The sequence below is a fragment of the Nansenia antarctica genome, assembly GCF_963989245.1.
Source record: "Nansenia antarctica genome assembly, chromosome: 1".
In the NCBI taxonomy this organism is placed as follows: domain Eukaryota; kingdom Metazoa; phylum Chordata; class Actinopteri; order Argentiniformes; family Microstomatidae; genus Nansenia; species Nansenia antarctica.
The window spans coordinates 49,786,506-49,811,357 of NC_137674.1; the positions used below are offsets into that span (position 1 = coordinate 49,786,506).

General features: G+C 46.5%; 2 protein-coding genes across 2 annotated transcripts in view; both read left to right on the forward strand.

Annotated features, from left to right (window-relative positions):
* LOC308172661 (14-3-3 protein beta/alpha-1-like) overlaps nucleotides 1-5,025 on the forward strand; it is a 31,693-nt gene extending 26,668 nt beyond the window's left edge. The window contains exons 3-6 of the mRNA XM_080547586.1: nucleotides 1,986-2,109; nucleotides 3,319-3,482; nucleotides 4,327-4,422; nucleotides 4,710-5,025. Coding sequence (XP_080403712.1) covers nucleotides 1,986-2,109; nucleotides 3,319-3,482; nucleotides 4,327-4,422; nucleotides 4,710-4,784 — 459 coding nt within the window. The 3' untranslated portion in view covers nucleotides 4,785-5,025. The remainder of the gene's footprint in view (nucleotides 1-1,985; nucleotides 2,110-3,318; nucleotides 3,483-4,326; nucleotides 4,423-4,709) is intronic.
* A 3,691-nt stretch (nucleotides 5,026-8,716) lies between these two features.
* adam17a (ADAM metallopeptidase domain 17a) lies at nucleotides 8,717-24,684 on the forward strand. Its single transcript, XM_080547529.1, has 19 exons — nucleotides 8,717-9,116; nucleotides 9,955-10,087; nucleotides 12,489-12,622; nucleotides 12,825-12,913; nucleotides 13,194-13,371; nucleotides 14,407-14,537; nucleotides 14,916-15,002; nucleotides 15,388-15,513; nucleotides 15,875-16,019; nucleotides 16,569-16,660; nucleotides 17,407-17,559; nucleotides 17,840-18,039; nucleotides 18,367-18,470; nucleotides 20,749-20,883; nucleotides 21,693-21,823; nucleotides 22,168-22,246; nucleotides 22,380-22,468; nucleotides 22,655-22,711; nucleotides 23,783-24,684. Exons 1-19 carry the CDS (start codon nucleotides 9,011-9,013, stop codon nucleotides 24,161-24,163), a joined length of 2,550 nt encoding a protein of 849 aa, XP_080403655.1. The 5' UTR covers nucleotides 8,717-9,010; the 3' UTR covers nucleotides 24,164-24,684.
* Nucleotides 24,685-24,852: the final 168 nt, after the last annotated feature.

A 24,852-nucleotide genomic window follows, 5' to 3' on the forward strand; every position in this document is an offset into this window, starting at 1 on the left:
CTGTAGTCTTATAAGATGGCTGTGTTGAGAATCTGTCTTGTTGGTGAAGCCTGCTGAGGACTGCTGTTTTTTTTTCAGTTTTTCTTTTCTTTTTTGTTGCCCCACTTTCAGTCAAAGGTAAGAGTCTTGAAACGGGCTCACTTGCACAAAGACGTATCTAGGCTGGTCTATCTCGCCTGTGGATATAGACTAACCTTGGCAAGACACATTTTTTTCAAAGTCAAAACTAGTGTCTAGGTTGTCATGGTGATGTCCCACATAGTTCGTGATAATTGAATATCCAGCCAGATTCACAGTCTTTGGATGGAGCCGTCGGAGAAAATGATTAAAACGCTCGCGAAAACTGCTGCTCATGGTGCGCCTCGCGCAGAACACAGCCATTAATTGCAGCGCACCGATTAGAGGATTGCAATTAGGTCCTCGTAAATACCCCGGAGGATATCACCATTAAACTCTCGCTACAGGACTGTGTGTGTGAGTGCTTTATAGACCAGAGGCACTATGGGAGCTTTTTCGCCGGTCAGTCTAAGTGAAACGGGAGTGCTGCTGTGTGAACGTGCTGTGCGCTTGTCCGCAGGGCGACGTGTGCACGGGGCAGGAATGCGAGGCAGCCATGGAACCGCTGTGTGTGTTAAATATAGACTGTATGATGCAGAGGCTCTGAGAGCGCCCGCTTAAACAGAAGTGTGTTACGCAGGCCGGGGCCATGCCTCCGCTCGGTGCGCTCGGCACTACACAACATCAAGCTGCTGTACCGGATCCGCTCTGAGAAGAACTGTGGGAGAGAGTACAGTTTAAATAATTCATAATACTTTACCATTTAGCAGACGCTTCTAATCCAAAGCGACTTTACAATTAGAGGTTAACAGGGTTACGGTCTCCCAGGAGTCACTCGTGGCTAAGTGCCTTGCTCAAGGCCACACTAGTGGTGGTGTTCCCAGGTGGGATTCGAAAACTCATGGCCTTCTGACCATGACCTTCCGATCATCAGTCCTCATCATCAGTCCAACTCTCTATCCCCCTAGAGTGAGTGAAGGGTGGAGAGAGAGAGAGAGTGAGTGGTGGAGAGAGTGAGTGAAGGGTGGAGAGAGAGAGTGAGTGGTGGACAGAGTGAGTGAAGGGTGGAGAGAGAGAGAGTGAGTGGTGGAGAGAGTAAGTGAAGGGTGGAGAAAGCGAGTGTGTGCGCTGAGGCACAGAGTGGTTAGGGGACGGGAGGACAGGAGGACAGGATAGGATCTGCGCGGTGGTTGGTACACTATCTGGGGCAAAAGACGGTCAGGATGTGCGGAACCCACAGGAGGGCTGGCCTGATTGTGTGGACAAGTCGGTCTGACTTGACGCAGTGCAAAAAACGCTCCCTCCTTAACCCACCGCAGCGTGAGCATACGCACCTGGCTCCTGTCTAGATAGGGACGACAGGAGGCTCCATTAATCACGTTAGAGGTGTCTGCTGTGACCGGCCACCCGGGCCGGCTGGCAGGCTCGGCTGTTCTCAGGGCTGACGGGAGCTGCTGATGATGGGCTCTGGATCCAGGCCCACTTCACCGTGCTGGTGTCTGGTGCAGCCCCGCTCCCTCCTTCTGAATCCTCACTGCACCACACAGTGCTTTTTTTTTGTTTGTTTCCTAGGCTTCTTTGTTTAGTTACAATAGAAGTTATCGTCGTCTTTGATTTGTAGGCCCGGCGCAGTCCAGTACTAGCCCAATTATTGGTGTGTGTGTGTGTGTGGTTAAGCATCCCTACAGCAGCGAGATTGTAGTAAGTGCTACTCCTTGTTTCTGGGGGCGCGAGGTTTCAGAACGAAATCCATCGCTTCTGTTTGGGGTTGTCGTCTCAGCCCAATCAGAGCAAACTTTGGAGAAGTTGTTAGCTGATGATACAATAACAAGGACGTTGAGAAAAGCAGAACAAGAGAAACTGTTAAAGGCATGTCGTTTCTGCACTTGAATGTTGTCCTTGATTTAATCCCCATTTCTGTTCCACAGGAACTGCTGAACAAATATTTAATCGAGAACTCCACAAACGCCGAGAGCAAAGTGTTCTATCTGAAGATGAAGGGGGACTACTTTAGATACCTTGCCGAAGTCGCCTCTGGAGACGACAAGACAGGTAAGCAGAGTCGCTACCCATCCCGCTGCTGTAGACTAAAGACCCGTCTCTACAGGCTACACCTTAACTGTCCTTCCTCTAAGACCTCTTCATCCCACTTACTTCACTTACTTCCACGTACTTGCACTTATATTCACTTACGCTTTGGATGAAAGCGTCTGCTAAAATGCCAAAAATGTTAATGTAATATAGAGATTCCACTTCGACTCGGACATTCAGCTTGGTGAAGTGTTTGCCATGCTTTAATGAACTTAAATCGTCCATTTTAGGAGATATGTGAAGTTCTAACTGCAGTTTTTCATTGCGGCTATGAATAAATGAACTCCTCGGGTCTGTTCTGTGGCTGTGAGAACGGCCGTCTCAGAAGGCCCTGTGTGACAGCGGTGGGCGGTGGGAGACCTACCAGAGCCTGTACCCCCCCCCCCCCTCTGCACAGGAGAAGGCCACAAAAGCCCGGCCCTAATCCCCTGCTGGTTGTGTAACACAGCCCAGTATTAATCTGTCGGCCTCCTAGTCGCGTCCTAATAAAGGAAAAAAAAGCTTCAGATCAGCATTAAAGGAAGACATATTTCAAGACTCCCTTTGTCGCGAGCCATTGTTCTTAGTCTGTGGAGGTTCACACCAGGCCCCTTTCGGCTTTGAACTCGGGGGGGCCTCCCTCACCAGCAGAAATAGAACGGCACATTTTGTCAGGGAGCTCGAAACGATGTCGAGGGAGGCAGTGCGTCACACTCACGCGACTGTAGGGCCCCGTCTCATAGGAGGGACCCTGTCTCATAGGAGGGGCCTTGTCTCATAGGAGGGGCCTTGTCTCATAGGAGGGGCCTTGTCTCATAGACAACTTTCTTTGCCAACTCTCTCAGTCCTCCTCCACTCCCACTGGTACCTATTGTGTGGTGCACACTAAGGAGCTTAAAATGTCTGCCCCCCTCCCCCCACAGTTTACTTGGGCATATTTATTCCTGAGTTATGTAGTACTGCTGCATATTCACCGAATGATCCATTACCCCACCTTGGTCACTCTATCCCAGCCTCCCTTTGTCTATCAACCTCATTACCTCACAACATCCAAACAGTAAAACATACAGCCTCCATCTTCACTCACTGGCTTTATTCAAAAGGTAGATTTAGGAGTGTTAGAGTTGGCTAAGAGTCATTGTGTCGACTGACTTGGATTCCCCCCCCCCCCCCCCCCCCTGCTCTCCACAGCGACCATCGAGAGCTCTCAGGAGGCGTACCAGCAGGCGTTTGACATTAGCAAGAAGGAGATGGACCCCACGCATCCCATCCGCCTGGGCCTGGCCCTCAACTTCTCTGTCTTCTTCTACGAGATCCTCAACTCCCCAGAGAAGGCCTGCTCACTGGCCAAACAGGTCAGTACAACTCCCCAGAGAAGGCCTGCTCACTGGCCAAACAGGTCAGTACACGCCGCTGTCGCCAGCGGCTCGGCAGGACGGGAATTGTGGAAGTATGCAAATAGGGACCGTTAGGAATGGGGAAAGTATGTGCTCTGGAAAGTGTTCCTGTGAACGGAAGAATGTTGCCGTCGTGCCTCTGAACGCATACAGCGCTAGCTCTCACTCTGTCACCAGGCTAGGTCATACAGCGCTAGCTCTCACTCTGTCACCAGGCTAGGTCATACAGCGCTAGCTCTCATCCTGTCACCAGGCTAGGTCATACAGCCTAGCTCTCATCTTGTCACCAGGCTAGGTCATAAAGCCTAGCTCTCATCCTGTCACCAGGCTAGGTCATACAGCCTAGCTCTCATCCTGTCACCAGGCTAGGTCATACAGCCTAGCTCTCATCCTGTCACCAGGCCAGGTCATACAGGGCTAGCTTTCATCCTGTCACCAGGCTAGGTCATACAGCTAGCTCTCATCCTGTCACCAGGCCAGGTCATACAGGGCTAGCTCTCATCCTGTCACCAGGCTAGGTCATACAGTGCTAGCTCATCCTGTCACCAGGGCAGGTCAGAAGGTCAGGAGCAGGGAGAGGGGGGTCGAGGAGAGGTCTAGTAGAGGTCGAAATCGGAAGACAGACACGCGTTTGATACCATGCCTCATTCCGTCCCATGCATTACAATGAGCCCATTGTCTGATTTCTACCTCCACCAGCCTCTACAGGTCCAGAAGGGGTTACTCTGGCAGCATAGATCTTTTATTTATTTTTTTGCCTTGCAAGCTAACAATTGTGCATTTGTGATGTTTCTGCCTGCAGGCGTTCGACGATGCCATCGCAGAGCTTGACAAGCTGAACGAGGAGTCGTACAAAGACAGCACACTCATCATGCAGCTGCTCAGAGACAACCTGACAGTGAGTTCTCCCCTTTCTGCTCTCTCCTGAACCACAGGACACCTGGATAATGACCATAATATCTATAGTCATTTATAATACCTGTATGTCCTTTTCACTGGTTAACTTGTCTATGAACACAGAGGAACAAGTTAACCGATTAAAAGTACACGTGTTATAAAGTACTATAGATATTATTGATGGCTAAGGAGCAGTGTACCCCTGTGGCTTTCTACGTTGTCTTGGAAACAGGTCTATGGGATGAGTAGCAGGGTGTGTTTGTGACCAGTGCGTTTGCCTCTCTCTAGTTATGGACGTCTGACAACGCCGCTGAGGAAGGAGAGGGTGGAGACGCCGGAGAGGCCGGCGAGAACGAGAACTGAAACTCATGTCGGATCACCTCCCCCCAAAAAAGAAAACCTTTTTACACGTCTCCATTCCTTATTGCTCCACTTAAAATTTATTCTAGCAATGAAACCATTACTGAAGAGCTGTGTATGGAAAATTTAATCATTTAGTGTTTTCACAATGCAGCTTTTGGACAAAAAAAAAAAGAATTATTGAAAAAGAAAACCCTCCATTCCTTGGTTTGTGTTCGTCCTGGCCTTCAATATGTGCAGTTTCTGCTGTAGAAAAGTATTAATAGCTTCAATTTGTATCAACATTATAGTTCAAATTAGAGGATAAAAGAAGACATTCTAGGGCCTTTTGCTAAGTGACAGAAAATGTTAGTCCCATCTGACAAGTTACAATTTGTCATTAGGGTGAACAACATTAGTTAGATAGATATGAGAAATTGTGTCCTGTCGTCCCCACTTCACCCTCACCCTCCATAGTCTCTTTCTCGACACGGTTATGTGGTACGGTTACAGCTGATGGTGTCCAATGGGAACAAACACAATTGTTCCATGCTGCAGGGAGGGGCCAGTATACAAAGCTGGCACCAAGTATTTCACAGCCATGTGGAAACCCCCCCCCCCCCATTGGTTGAAGTCTTTTCATCATTCCCCCCCTCACCCCCGGTTATGATAGGCTACTCACACTGAAGCATGTCTGGTTGAAAGAGAAAAACAAAGGTGGGGCATTCTAAAAGACCAAAAAAATATATAACCTGATAATGGGATGAAAGAAGAAAAAAACTAAAAAAAAGAACAAAAAAACATTCTGTCATGCATGTAATTTAATATAGTACACTGGAATGGGAACCAATGCTGTATACTTTACACCAAGTCCAAGTGTCCAATTTAGTACTTTTCAATGCAGGTGTGTGCACATGTAAGAGGGTGTTCGGTTAGTCCAGTGATTGTCATTAGAGATTCGGACCACTATTGTGTTTTTGCTAATCATCGATTGTAGTCCCCCCAAAAGCCTTGTGGAAATGTTTAATGCCCTATGTATCAGCTATGTAACATGAATAAAAACGACATTTTATAAACCAATCTGAAGGTGGGTTTTTTCTATTGGAGCATGTTGTTAGTCATCAGTGTCTGGTGTGCTTATGTCGCTTCCCTTCAGACAAGCCCTGGCACAGGTGAGCTTGATTGGCAGAAGTTGTTTCCATTCCACCGGTCTTGTCTGTAACTAGGGGGAGGGCAAGGTTTTGGGGAAATGGTCATTCATTTTTATAGGGAGGGGTTTTATTTGCACACGACACACACCCTGGTTGTGTGTGCTCATAAGGCCTACTGATAACTGATTTTAAAAGTATATACTGCATACTAACCATACTACATACTATTTATGCAATACTGTTTAGTAAAAATGTATGTGGTAATGGTACAGGGTTCCTGCGCTGGTCTTAAAAAGCTGTATAGTCTAAAATCCAGCAATCCAATTCATAAGGCCTAAAAAGGTCCCAAATTTCAGTTATTCGGTCTAAAAATGAGGTGCTAGGTTTCTTTTTGTCTGTATGGCAGTGAAATCCCTAATTTCATCACCTCGAGGATGACAAAATAGGTCTAAAATTATATCCAAAGAGCTCTAAAAAAGGTCTAAAAAGGTCTTAAATGTGACGTGTTGAAACTTGTAGGAACCCTGTGGTATGTTCATTTCATTCTCGGTAACTCGTGTTGTAACTCCCAGTTGGTGAAGTCATAGTTCTAATTTTGAAGTGAGAACAACTCCTTAACCACTGAGATTTTGTTTGCAGTTCATAATGAACGTTTACAAACTACAAACATTCATTACACATACATGTGTGATTGTAAACAATGAAATATGTTGAAATTGTACAGAAAGATTTGTGAACTGATTTGGGAATATTTACAGGATTGTAAAGCTTCAGGTGAGTCAACAAATATCAACATATCACCTTCATACTGAACTGTGAATCTCATCTGTAGCTGTCATATGCATTGAATTGTGGGACCAAAATGGAAATGACTTCCGGAGTAGTGTGCAGTGAATTCATACTATATGGAAAGGCAAATCTAGTATGACATCCTGGCATTTCATACATACTAAATTTCTGTACAATTTGAATACTGCAAAAGTTACTAAACCTGCATAGTGAAAACGCCTACTAAATAGGTTGCAGTAAGAGCATTCTGACAGCCACCGGCGCTTACTGCATACATTTTACTAAACAGTATGGCAGTATGCAGTGTATACTTTAAGACTTCAAGTATACACTACATAAGGGGTAGTGGTGGTCTAGTGGATAGTGAGTTGGACTTGTGATCGGAAGGTTGTGAGTTCAAATCCCGCCTGAAAACCACACCACTACTAGTGTGCCCTTGAGTAAGGCACTTAGCCCTCAGTTACTCCAGGGGGAATGTCCCTGTAATTCGTAATTGTAAATCGCTTTGGATTAAAAGCGTCTGCTAAATGGCAAAATAAAAATTTATAAAGTTAAAGTAATCAGTAAATAAATCAGTGAATGAGCATTCAGACACAGGCAGAATAAGTATTGCTTGGTTCCTGATGTACTCTCTCCTCGTCTCCTCAAAACGCATTGAAGGAGAACCTCCACCTCCATGAGAAGGACCCTCAGACCTCCACCTCCATGAGAAGCACCCTCAGACCTCCACCTCCATGAGAAGGACCCTCAGACCTCCACCTCCATGAGAAGGACCCTCAGACCTCCACCTCCATGAGAAGGACCCTCAGACCTCCACCTCCATGAGAAGCACCCTCAGACCTCCACCTCCATGAGAAGCACCCTCAGACCTCCACCTCCATGAGAAGCACCCTCAGACCTCCACCTCCATGAGAAGCACCCTCAGACCTCCACCTCCATGAGAAGCACCCTCAGACCTCCACCTCCATGAGAAGCACCCTCAGACCTCCACCTCCATGAGAAGCACCCTCAGACCTCCACCTCCATGAGAAGGACCCTCAGACCTCCACCTCCATGAGAAGCACCCTCAGACCTCCACCTCCATGAGAAGCACCCTCAGACCTCCACCTCCATGAGAAGGACCCTCAGACCTCCACCTCCATGAGAAGGACCCTCAGACCTCCACCTCCATGAGAAGGACCCTCAGACCTCCACCTCCATGAGAAGGGGTCTGGGAGTATAAAGAATGTATAAAGAATTTGAGAAAGCAATGGAAGACTTTTGAGACTTGACCACTCACTCACACACTACTGTTGGAAAGAAAACAAACACGCTACAGTTCTTCTACTCCTGCATTATAACAGCCATAATAAGCATTATAACAGCCATATTAAGCAGTATAACAGCCATATTAAGCAGTATAACAGCCATATTAAGCACTACTTTTTTCTCTGACACATAATAAGCAGATGTTTTTTTCCTCTCCAGCCAACACTACAGTAGGCCTACAGGCCAAAAGTTTGGACACACCTTCTCATTCAATGTGTTTCCTTTATTTTCATGATTATTTACATTGTAGATTCTCACTGAAGGCATCAAAACTATGAATGAACACATGTGGAATGATGTACTTAACAAAAAAGTGTGAAATAACTCTAAATATGTCTTATATTTTAGATTCCTCAAAGTAGCCACCCTTTGCTTTTTTGTTGTTAATAAAATATATATTTGTTGTTGTTAATAAGATATATAATAATAATATTATATATATATAATAACATATTATTATTAACACATATTATTATATATTTTATTAACAACAAAAAAGCAAAGGGTGGCTACTTTGAGGAATCTAAAATATAAGACATATTTAGAGTTATTTCACACTTTATTGTTAAATACATCATTCATAGTTTTTATGTCTTTAGTGAGAATCTACAATGTACCAAATAGTCATGAAAATAAAGGAAACGCATTGAATGAGGTGTGTCCAAACTTTTGGCCTGTACTGTATGTACTTCCGGGTTTAGGCGGCGGTAGCGGAACGTTGTTATGACAATTGATTTAAAAAAGAAGAGTACATTTGGCGATATAGCTATAGTTGAACAATTCACAAATTCACATAGCCATTTTAAACGTTGCTGGTGCATGTTTTGACATTGCGAGCTTGCTAACAAAACAGCTCTAACTGGTCAGGTGAGCTAGGCTTGCTAACGAGCTAGCCAGCCAGCCAGCGACACACAGCTGTTTGGTCTACACATGTTGACGTTATTCTTCAACAACTTGTGACAATCAATGACACCGTTTTAGTAACCCGTTTTTATCATCGCGATGAATTGTCTGGTGTTGGTTGCCCTTTTTGCTCCTTGTTGGGTCAACTGTGCGGTTAAACCCAGAACAACAGAGGAGAAACCACGGGGGAATGACCCGGAGCTGGGTGAGTAGTAACATTAGTACTGGTCACCTAGTCACTAGTAACATTAGTACTAGTCACTAGTAACATTAGTACTGGTCACCTAGTCACTAGTCTGCACAGCTTCACTAGGTTACGTTTACAACCAGGTCCTAATCTGAATGGTAGAGAGCTAGCTAGATGACATAATAGGGACATGATGGCTTTCCGAAATGTCGCCCTTTTCCTGATCTAAATCATGTGATGTGTCCTCCTCCCTCCTGGGTAGTAGGACATGTTAAGACTGACAGTGAGATGAGTGTTCCTGGGTTCATCCATTGTCCTAGGGATCAGTCAGCTGTGACTAACATCAACTCTGCTTACAGGTCACGTCGAAATAGCCTAAACGGGTTTGATGATTTTGTTACTTGCAGTAGGTCATTGTCATTGTGTTTGACTCCCTATTTCACATTGTCAATTGTCTGTCATCCTAAGGCTGCTATATATAGACCATGTGTTACATGGCTAATGAGATAAAAGGACAATGTTTGAAGTGTGTGTGACACTCCATTTACTCAGGACTGAACTACACAGTTAAGTTTTTAGGAGGAAATTCCATCCTAAAATATTTCAGATTTAATTTAAGATATTTGACGACGCTGTTAACTGAAGTTTAAAGTCTATCCTCCAGTGCACACGCACACTTACCAACGTGTGTTGCCCACACAAGGTAGAAATATATTCTGTATGGCTTTCAAGTTATATATATCGTCCTGCATATGGTCTTAACATGTCAGTTACCTTACTATATGATAATACTAGGCCTAGGCCTACATTATTAGGCCATTATGATGACCTAGGTCTCTCCTGGTGCCTTTTCCAGAAGCCCTGGATGCCATGCTGTCAGACTTTGAGGTGCTGCAGGTGTCTGGCCTCCTGCAGCACTCTGTCAGGAAGAGAGACGTCGACGCCCAGTCTCACCTGGAGCGCCTGGTCAGCTTCAGCGCTCTCAAGAGGTAGGAGCAGCGACCCATGTCACATCTCCCAATCGGTTAACGTGCGGTTAATAATAATAACTTTAATTTATATAGCGCCTTTAAAAAAAAACAAGGACGCTACAATTCAAGGGAATGATCAGACAGACAAAACAGAAAACAAACAAAGCAAAACTGAAACATTGACTAGGGGCCAAAGGCCTTGGAGAACAGATGGGGGTGTTCACTATGGGGAGGGAGTTCCAGAGAGTAGGTGCGGCCACGCTGAAGGCTCTATCCCCAAGGTCCGTAGGTTGGTGCGGGGGGTGGACAGCAGGCCCATGTCTGCGGACCGCAGGTTCCGGGAAGGGGTATGCTGGGGGAGGAGGTCAGTTAGGTACTGGGGGGCGCAGGCGTGGAGGGATTTGTAGGTGAGGAGGAGGATTTTGTAAGTGATGCGGGACTTGACCGGGAGCCAGTGGAGGTGAATGAGGGTGGCGGTGATGTGCTGCCAGGGCTTGGTGTGGATGAGGACCCTGGCAGCTGAGTTCTGCACATACTGGAGCCTGTCCAGGGCTTTGTTACGGTTACGGTTCAAGGTCAGTTTTAGGTGAAGACCTCTAGTCGGGAGACCTGTGAGGGAAGCTGTCTTTTAGTCTCACCTGTCTCCCTGAGGAAGGGATGTTATTGGTGGTCGTCATCATGTCCTCTCCGGTTAGTGAGGGAAGGACGACACGACCAGCCACTGATCCAGAACTCTGCTGCCCGCCTGCTCACCTCCACTCGCCGCCGTGACCACATCCCCCCTGTCCTCCAAAACCTACACTGACTCCCGGGTCAAATTCAGGATCCAATTCAAAATCCTACTCACCACTTACAAACTCATCAACAATCTGGCCCCCTCCTATCTTGCCGAACCCGTCCCCCTCCACACCCCTTCCTGTTTCCTTAGGTCTGATGACCAAACCACCCTCAAGACCACCAGGAACAAGCTCCGGACCTGGGGTGATGGGGCCTTTTCAGCCGCAGCCCCGTCCCTCTGGAACGCCCTCCCCAACCACATTAGACAGGCCAACATTTAAACAGGCCCTCAAAACCCACCTCTTCAAGCTCGCCTTCACCAGTTAACCCTCTCCCCCTCCCCTTTCAATGTGTCCCCAGCACTACCTTAATTAGGCCCCTATACTTTCTTTTATTTCTTTTGTTTCTTTTTATAATTACTACTCGATCTTTTCAGTTTGTAAAGCGTCTTTGAGTGTCTAGAAAAGTGCTAGGCTATATAAGTCTAATTTATTATTATTATTATTATTATTATTATTATTATTATTATTATTATTATTATTATTATTATTATTATTATGTCCTCTCCGGTTAGTGATGGAAGGATGACACGACCAGCCACTGATCATAAGCATGGCCTACTTGTTACAGACTGTTATACGTACATTAGAATAAAACATAAAAAAAATAATTAAATACTATGTCACTGTTATACATTTTGTCTGATATTAGATTTGGACAAGCCACATTATCCTAATGCTGAGTTAGGCTAAATTCGAGTCAGATTTGACAGATCCACATTTCTGTCTCCATTCTGTAGTAGTGGTGTAGGTGGTAGAGCGTTCCGCTTCTGTCACTTGTCCAGTTGGAAGGAGGACAGTCTGCTATAGATCTGCGTTCCTGCTCGTCTGCCTCTGTGACCTACAGCGTACATGGCCTGTCTGGCTCTCTGTGTCAGATGTCAGCTCTGGTCACGCGCTACATTCAACATCAAACCAAACCAGTCAGTGTCGTTAGTGTTGTACTGCTGTGCCCTGCAGTCGCCCACAGCTGGTCACATGACACTCGAGGGGAAAGATAACGGAGAAAGAGACGTCTGTGACGTTTGTCACGTCTGTTTCATCAAGTCTGTTTCATCAAGTCCCTTCATGTCTATTAGGCTTCTTATTTAACTGTAGTTCCACCGTCGTTAAAAACATTTCAGTTTATGCATTCTCGTTGGGTATAGTAATACTACTACTACTAATAATAATAATAATACTACTACCGGTACTACTAATAATAATAACTTTAATTGATATAGCGCCTTTCAAAAAAAACAAGGACGCTTTACAATTTTAAGGGAATGATCAGACAGACAAAACAGAAAACAACAAAGCAAAACTGAAACAGTGACTAGGGGCCAAAGGCCAAAGAACAGATGTGTTTTGAGGGCTAATTTGAAGGAGTCCAGGGTGGGGGCGTTGCAGATCACTATGGGGAGGGAGTTCCAGAGAAGGCTCTGTCCCCAAAGGTCCGTAGGTTGGTGCGGGGGGAGGATAGCAGGCCCATGTCTGCGGACCGCAGGTTCCGGGAAGGGGTACGCTGGGGGAGGAGGTCAGTTAAGGGTATCTTATCTACACATTTAGCCTGTCTTCTTCTTTTCTCCATTTCATTCCCTCAGACATTTCAAACTCTACCTGACCACCAACACAGGCCTGTTCACCAAGGACTTCAAAGCTGTGTTTGTGGATCAACAAGGGAAGGAGACCAAGTATGATGTCAAGCTGCAGAACTACTTCACTGGGCATGTCGTAGGTGAGCCTTCAGGGGGGTTCTGGGTCGGTTCTGGATGGGATGTTCACGTGGATTCTCTATTCATGCATGTGTGTGTGTCTAAAAAAACAAAACACGTTGACCTAAAACCCTTGTCCTGTCGTGTGTGTGTGTGTATGTGTCTGTGTGTGTATGTGTGTGTGTGTGTGTGTGTGTGTGTGTGTGTGTGTGTGTGTGTGTGTAGGAGAGGAGCACTCTCGTGTGCAGGCACACATGGACGGGGACGAGTTCTCGGCCCACATCCTGACCGATGAAGCGGAGTACAACGTCGAGGTACGCTCCTCCTAAAATAGCTCCCCCTGCTCATTTAAAGTAGGCCAGAGACGTGTGGAGTCACATAATTGAAGGAGAAAACGACTCCAGCGCTGGGTCAGAGGTACTTAAGCACTCCTGTGACCAAAACCACCAAGCCCCATCAACCAGCTTGAGCGTGGTGAAGAGAAAAGAGTTACCCTAACCCAATCCTACTTCTCTTCTCTCCTCTCTCCACGTATTGCTTTTCTGTCGCTCTCTCCTTTCCACCCCCTGTTCCTCTCCTCCCTCTCCTCCTCAGCCCCTGTGGCGGTTCACCGAGGCGCCCCCCGATGGCCGGTTGCTGGTATACCGCTCCGATGACATTAAGAACCTCAGCCGCCTGGCCGCGCCCAAAGTGTGTGGGTACGTCCACCACACTGGGGCCCAGGAGCTGCTGCCAGAGGACGCCAGGGGGGCTGGGGAGGGAGGAGAGGAGGGTAAGTGTGTCTGTGTGTGTGTGTGTGTGTGTGTGTGTGTGTGTGTGTGTGTGTGTGTGTGTGTGAGAGACGATCTTCAAGTGCCCTGTATTGATGTGCAAAAGTGTGTGTGGGAGTGAGAAATCCACAGCAGGAGGTTATGATGTACGATTCAAGCGAAGGTGTCAAAAGTGAAAGAATCAGGGAGGCGGATGAATGTCGGAGGTGGAGAAAAGAAGGAGGCAGAGGGCGGGCGTTCTATCTGTCTCCCACGTTGTGATGCCTTCCAGTCATTTGAAGGCTTTCATCTGGCAAAGCTACCTATGATCTGTTCAATATGTCCTGTATGCTGCTAGTAAAGAGGCTGTTACATAAACTCTCGGCTTAAAGCTCGGATTCCTTTGTGCTCCGTGGAAATGTAAGCCTCGTCTCAACGACCCGAGGAGGAATCTGAGGGGAGCTCCCAACCACAACACCCTGTTCAAAAAACACTAGGTGGAAAATGGACTTGATGGAGGTGAAGGATCTCACGACCAAGGCATTTGGTCTGGGGCTCCGTTTAATGAGATGATTATGACTCCCCGGACCCCCAGGGGGAGGCCTGGTGCTCAACCCCCCCCGCTTCCTGGCTCTGTGGAGGAGAGCAGGGGCTGTACTCTGGGCGGGAGGGGCAGAGAACATGAGGGGGGTGGGGGGGGCAGAGGTTGAGTCATCTCTGCCTCGAGTTACTTATGACACACACAAGGCCCACTCAGAAGGGATGGAAGTCCTGTTGGAGTTAGCCCTGGCTTAGACGTGTCTCCCAGTGGGGTCGTCATTGACATTCTGCAGGAAGAACGATCGGCGTCGGTTTTGTTTCTGATTCATGCAGTTCAAGTGTGTCGCCAGACGATACAGTGTACTCCAGACTCCTGTACGCCAGGTGTCTGTCGGAGCAAAATTGTCAGTTCATCTTAGACTCTCCATTTCACAAATATTATGAACCAAAAAATAGGGAATATTACTATTTATTTATTTTTTAAGAAAGAAAACAAAGTCTGTCTGTCTGTCTTCCAGAGCCCCACCACAGGGAGAAGAGACGCGCCCACAACCACAAGAAGAACACCTGTCCCTTGCTGCTGGTGGCTGACTACCGCTTCTTCAAGAACATGGGGCGCAGTGAGGAGAGCACCACACTCAACTACCTGGTGAGGCGCCACACTGACTGACCTGACTGGCTGGCTGGCTGGCTGGCTGACTGGTTGACTGACTGACTGGCTGACTGGTTGACTGACTGGCTGGCTGGCTGGCTGGTTGACTGACTGACTGGCTGGCTGGTTGACTGACTGACTGGCTGGCTGGTTGACTGACTGGCTGACTGGCTGACTGGCTGGCTGACTGACTGGCTGACTGGCTTGCTGGCTGGCTGGTTGACTGGCTGGTTGACTGACTGACTGGCTGGCTGACTGACTGACTGACCGGTTGGCTACCACCGCCTCTCTAACCGCTAGGCTACCACCGCCTCAGAGTGGAGGTGCAGCCTATCTCCTCCCTGAACTAACACACAGTCTGTTTTTGTTCCCCAGATTGAGTTGATTGACCGAGTGGACGACATCTACAGGAACACCACCTGGGATGACGAGTTCAAAGACTATGGTGTACAGATCCAACAGGTCTGTCTGTGTGTCTGTCTGTGTGTCTGTCTGTGTGTGTCTGTGTGTCTGTGTGTGTCTGTGTGTGTCTGTGTGTGTCTGTGTGTGTCTGTGTGTCTGTGTGTCTGTATGTGTCAGTGTGTGTCGATGGGTGGGCGATTGGGTGCGAGGATAGCTGCTACCTTAATTGAATTTGGGAACACATATTTTGAGGCGGCACTGTCTGAAGGCTTTACTGTGCCCATGTAGGAACATTCAATTAGTTACACCAGCCTGGGGGATGAATGGAGACACTGTTTGTGTATCCCGTCACACTCTCACTGAAAAGATATGCAGTCCACTCCAGCTTAACACCCCCCCCCCCACACACAACCATAAGAGGGTTTAATAGCTTTTAATGTTGCAGATCATCATCAACAAGGCACCGACAGAGCCTCCAGTGGGCCAGAAAGTGAAAGGCTGGATCCACTACAACATGTGGAACAGCCCCACCCCGGGCAAGGAGGTGTGGGACGTCAAGAGGCTGCTGGAGGTGAGCCCCTGGGACACTGGTGTCAGAGAACACTGGGCCTTCTAGTCAAGGGAGCACACTTACTGTTTGACTGATGTTTATTCTCCGGTTAGAATGAAAGATTCAAACTCAACTGTGAATGAAGCATTAGAAATGTAATTTACCACTGTCAATATGACCCCTAACGGTGATGGTACATCCAGTCATATGGAGTATTTTAGGAGTAGGAGTTGTGGTCATAGGAGTATTATTATTATTATTATTATTCATAATTGTTTTTGCACAATAGGCTATGTTACTGCATACACTTGATTACAAACCCTTAACCAGGTCACATTTCTCCTGTTACTTTGTGACCGCGGCTGTTCTGTGTGGACGACAGCAATTCAGCTCCGACATGGCAGACAACGCGTCAACGGTGTGCCTGGCCCACCTGTTCACGTACCAGGACTTTGACGAGGGGACCCTGGGCCTGGCCTACGTGGCGCCCTCTAAAGCCCAGGCGCTGGGCGGGCTCTGTCCCAAACGTAAGGAAGGACCCCTCACAGAACCATACCTTTCCCTGAAGAACATGGGTCTAATTCGGTTGTTAAGTCTGACGTCAAACGTGACGTTTAGCAATTTCCGGGTCCAAACCAGAAATTCCCTGTACCAGTGTACTACAGCGGTAGAATGACAGTTAAATTGTTTTTTAAACTCAGATCTATTCATACAACAAGGGACGCAGCACTTTCCTGTTTTCCCCATATTGTCAGGGTCTTTGAGCCTCGGAAAAGCGCTATATTATAAATATAATGAATTATTATTATTACTGAGGCATTTCGAAGAGAGCGCCTCAGCCAACTTTGGACCCGGAAACACGTCACGACTTAACAACTGAATAGCTTTGCTGTCTGTCTACCAAAAGGATGGTTTGGCTGTCTGACAAATATATGCCTAGCATATAAATAAATACATAAATAATATTATATTTTTGTCATAATCATAAGACACTCTTTAATGTTTTGTCAATTATGATATTCAGTTTGAATGAATCCTGATGCCTGGTATGTAAAATCAAAATCTTTTCCCCGTAGCTTACTACCCATCTACCTCAGTCAAGAAGCCCAGTTATCTGAACACTGGTCTAACCAGCACAAAGAATTATGGGAAAACCATTCTAACCAAGGTTGGTTCCTTATTTGATGTCTCATTATTTCCCAGCACCCTCTAATACTACCATATATAGAGCATTCTAGAAAGAAGGAATGCTGGAGTTGACCTGGTATTATTGTAGCATACATGACCCAATTCTTCTGTTTTGAAAGCCCTGAAGCATTACTCACTTACGATGAATGTTTGTTGTCAAATGACACACATGTGATCAATATTTGGACGTGTGTAGCACATTGTTGTCAGTCATGGGTTGAACAGCAGTATTAGCGTGTGACCAATGACTAACAGAGACCTACTCTTGCCCTCAGATAAGAATAGATAACAGCTTTCTATTTGTACTACATCGTCACCGTCTTAAAATAATGGCTTCCGTCACTTTTGAGGAAAATGATGTTTTTTGGCTAAATATCATAGTTTCTAGATTTGGTTCAGTTTATTCTGTTTTTCGCAAAACTCGAAAATGACACAAGCCGATATTTGAAGAAGGTGACGATATTGTATTGTGATAGTATGAAGTTATAGTATGTATCATGTGATGTATTGACATTAGTCTGAACATAGTTTCCAAATAGTGTGTTGTGTGTGTGTGTGTGTTTTATCTATTTACTTCTTATATTTGCTTTTATTCATTGTAATTTTTATTTTCTTATGCGCCTCTTGCTGTATTTTTAAATAATGTATGTAAAGCACTTTGAATTGCCCCTGTTGTATGAAATGTGCTATACAAATAAACTTGCCTTGCCTTGTTACCACCACCAGGAAGCAGATTTGGTGACCACCCATGAGCTGGGCCACAACTTTGGGGCAGAGCACGACCCTGACAACATCCCCTACTGCGCCCCTAGTGACGACCACGGGGGCAAGTTTGTCATGTACCCCATCGCTGTGAGCGGAGACCACTACAACAACAAGGTGCTGCTCTCCACCTCTCGCCACGTCCTGGCCGACGAGGGACATTGTGTTTAGAAGCCGTAAACAATGTCCCAAATCACATTCTCCTTAGAATGTCGTCAATGCTGACTCGCTGGAGCAACGACTTTTCTAGCTAATCTAGCTAGCTACAACAACGAACATCGAAAACCCACCATCGATCTCTTTTTTGGTAATACAAACTACATTTCCCATGAATACCATTAACCCTGTCCTGCCTGCTCGTCTGTCTGTCTGTTTGTCTGTCTGTCGACTCTCAAAGCGCTTCTCGGACTGCAGTAAGATCTCCATAGGGAAGACGCTGCGCTTCAAGGCGCCGGTGTGCTTCAAGGAGAGGAACAGTAAGGTGTGTGGGAACTCTCGCGTGGAGGAGGGGGAGGAGTGTGACCCTGGGCTGCTGCACCTCAACGACGATCCGTGCTGCTCCGCCGACTGCAAGCTCAGGCCTGCCGTACAGTGCAGGTATGAGACCCCCCCCACCCCCCCACCCCCCCCCCCCCCCCACACACACACACACGCACACATTCTGAAATGTCTGCTTCTGCCCAGCTTAAACGCACACATTCTAACGATGACAGTACTTACAGAATGCCAAGACGGCACAATCAAACGATGATTTCCCCTTTTCAACAGACATCGACTTCACTTACAGACTCTGTAGTTGTTGTGTCGTATCAAATGAGTGTCCAGTCTTTCTGGAATATCGCGCCCATGAAAGTACCGCTGTGCTGTTAAGACATTCCCACAGCAAACATATGTTTGTCTTTTTCTGTCCCCTGTGACGTCCAGTGACCGGAACAGCCCGTGCTGCAAGAACTGCAGGTTTGAGTCGGCAGCAAAGGTGTGCCAGGAGGCCATCGGCGCTACCTGCAAGGGCAGGTCCTGGTGTACAGGTCAGTGTGCCCCCTGCTGGACAGATTGATCAACTACAGAGACTGATATACAGCTCTGGAAAAAAAAATGTAAGAGACTACTGCAAAATGTGCAGTTTCTCTGCTTTTACTATTAAGGTATAGTAAAAGGTATGTGTTTGAGGAAAATTAACATTTTGGTTTAATTCTATAAACTACTGACAACATAGCTCCCAAATTACAAATTAAAATATTGTCATTTAGAGCATTTTTTTTCAAAAAATACCAAAAGATGCAGTGTTTTTTCCAGACCTTGAATAATGCAAAGAAAACAAGTTCATATTCATTTTAAAACAACACAATACTAATGTTTTAAATCAGGAAGTGTTCAGAAATCAATATTTGGTGGAATAACCCTGATTTTCAATCACAGCTTTCACGTGTTTTTCGCATGCTCTCCACCAGTCTTTCACATTGCTGTTGGGTGACTTAAGGCCAATGCACACAGCCCCGATTTTGCCGCACCGCCGAATTCGATTCCATTGTTTTGAATGAGACAATGCACACGGCGTGCGATGTGATATTGTCGCACGACAACATTTGATTCTCCATTCACACCAATTGAAATAATTCAAAGAATTGAGAATTGAATGTTGTCGTGCGACAAAAATCGCACGCCGTGTGCATTGGCCTTTAATGCCACTTCTGGCACAACGATTCAAGCAGCTTGGCTTTTTTTTATGGCTTGTGACCATCCATCTTCCTTATGGAGCATTGTCCTGCTGGAGAAAACACTCCTCAGAGTTGGGAAATATTGTCAGAGCACGTTTTCTTCCAGGACAACCTTGTACGTGGCTTGATTCATACGTGCTTCACAAAGACAAATCTGCCTGATTCTAGCCTTGCTGAAGCAGCCCCAGATCGTCACCGATACTCCACCAAATGTCATAGTGGGTGCGAGACACTGTGGCTTGTAGTCCTCTCCAGGTCTCCATCTAACCATTAGACTACCAGGTGTTGGGCAAAGCTGAAAATTTGACTCATCAGAGAAGATGACCTTACACCAGTCCTCTGCAGTCCAATCCTTGTGGTCTTTTGCAAACCTCAGCCTGGCTCTTCTTTGCTTCTCATTGATGAAGGGCTTTTTTCAAGCTTTACACAACGTCAGCCCTGCCCCTAGGAGCCTGGTGGTGGTCATACTTCAGCCCCTAAGAGTCTGGTGGTGGTCATACTTCAGCCCCTAGGAGTCTGGTGGTGGTCATACTTCAGCCCCTAGGAGCCTGGTGGTGGTCATACTTCAGCCCCTAGGAGCCTGGTGGTGGTCATACTTCAGCCCCTAGGAGCCTGGTGGTGGTCATACTTCAGCCCCTAGGAGCCTGGTGGTGGTCATTCTTCAGCTTCACCTTGTTCTTTTTCTTTTTTTTCTTTATTCTTTTTTCTGAGTGGGGGCAGTCCCACTCACATTGTGACAGAGACAGTAGAGATTTAGACAGGAAGGATGGGTGAGAGAGAGAGAAGGGATGACATGCAGGACATGCCGGAATCGAACCGGGAACCCTGCGGTTACATGGTCGACGCTTAACCCGCTATGCCACCTAAGCGCCCCATGACCTTGTTCTTATGAACCGCCTTCTTGGAAACCTTGAAGGATGTAAGCAACCTGACACTCACTGTATCCCTCTGCCAGTAAAGGCAGAATTTAACCCTTCTTTTCCTCACTCAAAACTATTCTTTTCAACTGTTTTGGCATGGTCAATCCTTATTTTTTGAGTTTTTATTTTTGAGGTACTACTAGCACTGTTTTTGCTGTCCAGCTGGTCCTATTGTAAGAGGATAGTGATGACAACAGCAGTAGTTTTTATACTTTTCCTTGTTTAATAAGATTAGATTCAGATGACCACCTAATCAGTACCTCACTAAGTAGAATGACGTGTGCCTGTGTTGGAATTCAACAGACACTGGAATGGAATGGCTGCCATACATGTAGAGATGCTGGTTTAAGACATATTTGGAGTGGTCTCTTTTCCAGAGCTGTGTTATCTGTGTAACAGTCTGATATGACAACATGTGCTGGTAGTGAGTGGCTGTGTTTGATACGTGTAGTTTTATGGTAATGTGTAATGTTAATAATAATTGAAGGAGGCTGGTGGTAACTCCACTAGTCATATTATGAGCGTTTGACAAACCTTCCACCATCTTGCCAGCAAATGTTTTGAATTCTACTAGTAAGAATGCAACCCTATGGCTCTGGTAACCACTATCCTGGTCTTTTATTGAGATGGATGTGTTGACTGGGTGATCGCTGTCGTCCGTTCCCTAGGTAACAGTAGTGAATGTCCCGCCCCCGACAACGCCCCTAACAACAACACTTGTGTGGACAACGGGAAGTGTCTGGATGGAGAGTGTAAACCCTTCTGTCAGGCTGTGCAGAACCTAAAGCCCTGCGCTTGCAATGGTGAGCTGCCCACACCCACACACACACACACACACACACACACACACACACACACTAGGGGCGCAAACTTGGCACCTTTCTGCTAAATTAGCAGTTTTTACCTCAAAATAGTTCATCCATGTGAATCGTGTAGATCTGGGGAAAAATAATAATTTGGGGGCGGGGGTCTCATCCAAGTCACATGATGCGCGAGCTAACTAATCTTCCTGTCTGCTAAACTCCACTGCTGTTGAAATAACTTCAGCTATGCCCCCCCCCGCTATCCCACCGCCCCCCCCCCCCCCCTCCTCTGTCACCTTTTTGGGCCATCACCAGTTTGCACCCCTGCACACACACAAGCACGTTTGCGTGGACACAGACACAAACAGTTTAAAGAATGCCCCTTTTAATGTCCCTCTCCAGGGTATCCGCGGTGTCTTGAAAAGTATTAAAAGTTGATAAATCAATTTTGGGAAAATCAAGACCCTTAATAAGTATTAAAATGTGTTATCACGATTTTATGAGGTCTTGAATTTTGTAGGTATTTTTCTGAATTAGACTGTCCAAAGAGTTTGAGTCCTAAAAACTTTTAGTAAAAGTTTGTGAATTTATTAGTTTTATTAAAAAAACTAAGATGAACCGGAAATTCTGTTGTATGATAGTGGTCTAGTCTATTGCAAACTAAAACTGTTAAGTTAAAGGTGTCACTGATGTAAACGGTTACAGCTCGAAGTGGCGGTGAGGTCTGGAAAAATATTGACACGGTCTTAGAAAGGTCTTGAAATTAACCTCAAGATTCCTGAATATACCCTGCTCTCTGCTCCTGGCAGAGACGGATAACTCGTGTAAGGTGTGCTGCCGGGACCAGGACGGGGCCTGCTCTCCCTTCATCAAGTCCAACGGGAATTTCCTCTACCTGCGCAAGGGGAAGCCCTGTACCGTGGGCTTCTGTGACGGCGACGTGAGTGACGCCGTTCTTTGAACTTTGACCTTTCACCTCTAGTCAGAGTCGGAGCAGGTTTCTCTGGTCATCTCAATGAGACTAACCGGGAGAAATAACGGTCAAATGAAAAATAAATGGACCTACATGACGCTTGTAAAGCGTCTTTGAGTGTCTAGAAAAGCACTATATAAGTCTAATGTATTATTATTATTCTTACCAAGAAATGGACGCTTTATTTATACTCAGATACCACATTGCACTATCAATGAAACTAGTTTTTAACGGTACACACTGAATGTGTTGCTATTTAGACCGCCTTTGGACTCCTTCATGTCTTGCCTTGTGTGTTGTTCCTCTCGTAGGGGAAGTGCATGAAGCAAGTCCAGGATGTGATTGAGAGGCTGTGGGATTTCATTGACAAGCTGGACATCAACACGTTCAGTGAGTGGGGGTTCATTAGGGTTGGAGAAGATCACCATTTAAGAGTTGTTAAAAGGTGGTGATTCACTGAAAAAGCTGGTTGGAGTTTATTCTCTCTCTCTCTCTCCCCCCCCCCCTCCTCTCTCTCTCTCAGGGAAGTTCCTGGCTGACAACATCGTGGGTTCAGTGGTGGTGTTCTCTCTCATCTTCTGGATCCCTCTGAGCGTCCTGGTGCACTGTGTGGTGAGCCCCCCCGACACCCAGCCGTCTCAATACCTCATTTTAGTCGACACGACGATCAATCAATGAACCAATCCACCTTCATCGTTTGTATAGCACGCGTTCTTCATGACCGCAACACAAGGAACGTTTAAAGAACAACCGAGTGAGGAGATAAAACATGACTGCTTGTTTTCTGTGCTCCCGCAGGACCAAAACCTGGACAAGCAGTACGAGGAGAACACCAAGTCCCTGTACCACCCCAGTGTAAGTTCCTTATGCGCTACGCCCTCCTGCCCTCAACCCCTAACCCAACACCACCTCGTGCTAGTCGGTGGCCCTCTCTATAAAATCACAAACAACCATGTGACTTCCGGAAGGTTCTCAGTACCGTGATCGAAGCAATAACAAAACCAATCAAAATAAGCCAAAAATATAAACTCACAATAAACCACATTCATGGCTCCTACAAGTGATATCACTTCACTTAAAGTAGCTCACGCCTATGGGTATAGCTATCTATTGGGGATCCTTCCAATAAATAAACGATAAAAGAAACAAATATCACGTGTTATAGAGGCTGTTTTGCAAGGATATGAATACAGGTGTGCCTTGATATTTCGGCTCGCCCTTTGGTCTGCCTCGGGGGGCACCGAAAGTTGGAAAACCACTGGGGTAGTTTATCTTAGCGTAGCCTGGCGCAAGCATGAGCTAGCCCACTGTGCTGGGGACGAGCTTCTGGCTCCAGTTGAATGACCTGTCCGTCACTGTTTGCCCCTCCCCCCCACACGGAACTGCAGCAGATGGTGGAAGTGTTTAGTAGAGCTCCGCCGACAGGTGAGTGTGTGTGAGGGGTGTGGGCGGGGTCCAGGGTGCACGGTCGGTGTGTGTCACAGGGGGCGGGGGGGGGGTGGGGGGAGCGAGGTGTGTGAGGTTGAGGAGGGCACCGTTTGTCTTGGTGAGACGGTGTGTAGCCAGTGTGTCAGAGGATGAGGATGTTGTTGTGGTTGTTGTTGTTGTAGTTGTATACTAACTGTGCAGTGAGTCATTCGGTCCTAGTGTTTAACAAGACAATTCCATTTAAACCCAGCCAATTAATTTGGAAAATAAATACTCTTAAGTGCATAATCAGCACGGTTAATTGAGACTTTGTCTTTTGGCAACACGAATCCAAATTTGAGTCATCAACTCGGGAAAAGGTATTCTTTTCATAGTGTTTGTTTCAATCCGTGAATTAGTTGAGTGCCAAATGGAATGGACCCTGTCGTCTGTCGGCTACAGCTGTAGGCCCCGGAGCCACACCCCCCTGACCGCCTCTCCCCCTCCTCTCTCCTTCAGAACGCGGAGATCCTGAACAACTTCGACTCTGCGTCCATACGCATCGTCAAGCAGCCTCTGCCTCCCTCCTTCTCCGCCGCCCCCCCGTTCCAGGGCAGCACCAGTACCCCGGCCCCCGGCCCGAGCTGCGCACCTGCCCCGGCCAGCGCAGGGGCGGGCCCCAAGACGGAGGGGCCGCGAATGGCCACTATACAGGAGGACCCCAGCACCGACTCTCACCTGGGGGAGGCAGAGGAGGCGCTGGGGGAGGACTTCCCCCACGGAGGGTCCTCCGTCCTCAAATCATCCTACGAGGATTTAACGGAACAGAGCACTCCAGCCCGCGATAAGCACCGGCTCAAGAGACAGGCCTGCGTGGACAGTAAAGAGACAGAGTGCTGAGGGAGAGAGCCCAATCCCAGTCTGACACACACACACACACACGGAAAGGGAATGTGAAAATGCATCCACATTTTTGTAGATGGATAGATACCTACATATAGATGCATACATCATATCTACACAGTCATAATCACACACGCACAAATCCTTTTTTTGTGCCTTTTTAGCTTCATGATTCAAAGCAGATTCAAGTGTGTTATGTTGATAAGATGTGGAGTCATGTTAAGGTCAGAAGTGATATACCCGTGTTGTTCGACATGTTTGTTATGTTTCCTTTCAGTTCATTTTCATTGTTTATTGTTGTTTGCCTTTTTATTTCTGATATAGCATTTATTCGGAAACCTGTAAATGTGTCATACCTAGAACTTACCATCACGTCATGTCACTATACTGTTTTGTCCCAGTTCTCGCTGCATCTGTGAAGGGTTCGGTAAACACTTTGGTATTGCCACACCATTGATTGTGAATGACGCGTTAAACCACTAAAACTTAATTAAGCAATATCACAAGGGAGTGTGTTATACTGAATATCAGCACGGCTGTGATTCGGTCGTAGGTACAAGGCCGCAGGCCGAGTACCGAAGACGATCACAGCCGTGCTGATATTCAGTATAACAGCACGACCTCGAGTGTGATATTGCTTTTATACAACAGTTCTACAGCGCGATTTATTAGTTAACAGTAATAAG